Source organism: Monopterus albus, unplaced genomic scaffold, assembly GCF_001952655.1.
Source record: "Monopterus albus unplaced genomic scaffold, M_albus_1.0 scaffold120.1, whole genome shotgun sequence".
Lineage (NCBI taxonomy): Eukaryota > Metazoa > Chordata > Actinopteri > Synbranchiformes > Synbranchidae > Monopterus > Monopterus albus.
Genome location: NW_018128000.1, coordinates 788,150 through 790,541, shown reverse-complemented (window position 1 = coordinate 790,541; position 2,392 = coordinate 788,150). Strand labels below are relative to the sequence as shown.

General features: G+C 41.8%; 1 protein-coding gene across 1 annotated transcript in view; it reads left to right on the top strand.

Annotated features, from left to right (window-relative positions):
- LOC109966873 (dipeptidyl peptidase 9-like) overlaps nucleotides 1–2,392 on the top strand; it is a 15,525-nt gene that overhangs the window by 4,496 nt on the left and 8,637 nt on the right. The window contains exons 4-8 of the mRNA XM_020612081.1: nucleotides 1–94; nucleotides 405–568; nucleotides 1,654–1,835; nucleotides 1,925–2,035; nucleotides 2,337–2,388. The exon at nucleotides 1–94 is cut by the window's left edge and continues 18 nt beyond it. Coding sequence (XP_020467737.1) covers nucleotides 1–94; nucleotides 405–568; nucleotides 1,654–1,835; nucleotides 1,925–2,035; nucleotides 2,337–2,388 — 603 coding nt within the window. The remainder of the gene's footprint in view (nucleotides 95–404; nucleotides 569–1,653; nucleotides 1,836–1,924; nucleotides 2,036–2,336; nucleotides 2,389–2,392) is intronic.

Genomic DNA, 2,392 nt, shown 5'->3' with positions numbered 1-2,392 from the left:
AAAAAATGCTTTACTCTACTCAGACATTCCCAAGAAGATTCGCAAAGATGCCCTTCTGGTTTTGTCATGGAAACAGATGCTAGATCACTTTCAGGTGAAGAGAATTTTTAGTCCTTTTAAGAGTTTTAAATTGTTTAGAGGATGATTGTGAACCAGTCTTTTCTTGCATCTTTCTCGGTGGTCCTTAAAACTTGTGTAAATCTTCCCTGAAGACAAAATAACAATGGCAGTTTGTGTTAAACTGGGCTGTGTTGATTAGTGGTTCTACTTATTAATACATGGCTTTTCTCTCTTTAATTTAGTATAGCAAAGATTTCTTACCATTTGTTTACCATGTCCATGTCTTTGACTTCAGTCGGTCATCATTGTCCTGTTGTGTGTCCTCCTGCCATCCCTGACCTCAGGCCAGCCCTCACCACAGGAATTTCTCCCGGGAGGAGGAGTTGCTGCGAGAGAGGAAACGTTTAGGGGTGTCTGGCATCACCTCCTATGACTACCACCAACCCAGCGGCCTCTTCCTGTTCCAGGCCAACAGCAGTCTGTACTACTGCCGTGATGGTAGAGACAATAGCTTCACTGTGAGTTAAAGGACAGTTAAGTTAAGCTGTTCTTGCCCAATTGCACAGAATGGGGGAAAGAATCTTGTCTCTTTTTAAAGTCACGTTGCCCTCTGTTGAGTCCTCCGGTATTCTGTGTATCCTGAGTTTATTTCCTGTGTTCCTCGACCCTGTAGAGTATAAGCAGGATCATAACACAACCCAACTCTAGACATACTTACTATTGGCTGATACTTGCTTTTTACAGATGCACCAGAATTGGTGTATAAATCTGCTCATTAGCTAGAAGTAGTTTCAGTACAGAAATGACAGTGATATGCTTTAGATAATTTTATTATTATACACGGTGTTGGGGCTGTGGTCGCCAACAGAGGCAGGTGAGGGAGAGGGGAGGAGGAGAACTTGTGAGTCTTAGCGTGCACACAAACATGCTGGAGCCTTATCTGGGCCAGCCCTCACCACAGGAATTTCTCCCGGGAGGAGGAGTTGCTGCGAGAGAGGAAACGTTTAGGGGTGTCTGGCATCACCTCCTATGACTACCACCAACCCAGCGGCCTCTTCCTGTTCCAGGCCAACAGCAGTCTGTACTACTGCCGTGATGGTAGAGACAATAGCTTCACTGTGAGTTAAAGGACAGTTAAGTTAAGCTGTTCTTGCCCAATTGCACAGAATGGGGGAAAGAATCTTGTCTCTTTTTAAAGTCACGTTGCCCTCTGTTGAGTCCTCCGGTATTCTGTGTATCCTGAGTTTATTTCCTGTGTTCCTCGACCCTGTAGAGTATAAGCAGGATCATAACACAACCCAACTCTAGACATACTTACTATTGGCTGATACTTGCTTTTTACAGATGCACCAGAATTGGTGTATAAATCTGCTCATTAGCTAGAAGTAGTTTCAGTACAGAAATGACAGTGATATGCTTTAGATAATTTTATGATTATACACAGTTCAAAAAGTAACTTTTTGTTTTTAGGCTCTGTGCTTCATTACATTTAATTTGAAATAAAATAATGAATAACTACAATTAAGTGCTGAGTCTCAGCTTCTACTGCTACTGTGACTGGGAACTACACAAACTTGTCCTCTTTGTGCTCATTGGGTTTGTGCAGACTTCTCCCATGAATCCTGTAGAGATTAAGAGCCAGAGTTCCGGCACACGCATGGACCCCAAAATTTGCCCCGGGGACCCCAACTTTATTGCTTTCATCAACAACAACGACATTTGGGTGACCAGCACCGAAACAGGAGAAGAGAGAAGGCTCACCTTCTGCCACAAAGGTCAAGAATGAAACGTTCACAGACACTGGTTTACCTGGTACTGGGAATGTTTTCCACAGTAGTTTTCTTTATTTGTGGTTTTATTTTAGGTATTGATAACCCAAAAGAGGACCCCAAATCTGCTGGTGTAGCCACTTTTGTCACACAGGAAGAGTTTGATCGCTTCACTGGATACTGGTGGTCACCGGCTGCTCGAGAAGGTGAGTAACTTTGCAAGGAGGGTTTTTATCAACAATCATAATATAGATCATGAAGATCATTTGTTGTTGAATCAGTGAAGATGATTAAAACCAAGAACTTATCAATATTGAAGACATTTTTAAAGTGTACAAGAAGTTTTTAAACAAATACAAACCGGTTCTTAAGTGTAATAATTATATTAGTAACCATGAGTTCACCTTTATCGGTTCTTAAGTGTAATAATTATATTAGAAACCATGAGTTTGTTTCAAAGTAATGGTGACACCTGCCTGATTTATTGAGCTCCTCTTTTTGGATCAGAATCAGATGGTGGCAAGACTCTGCAGATTTTGTATGAGGAGGTAGACGAGTCCGAG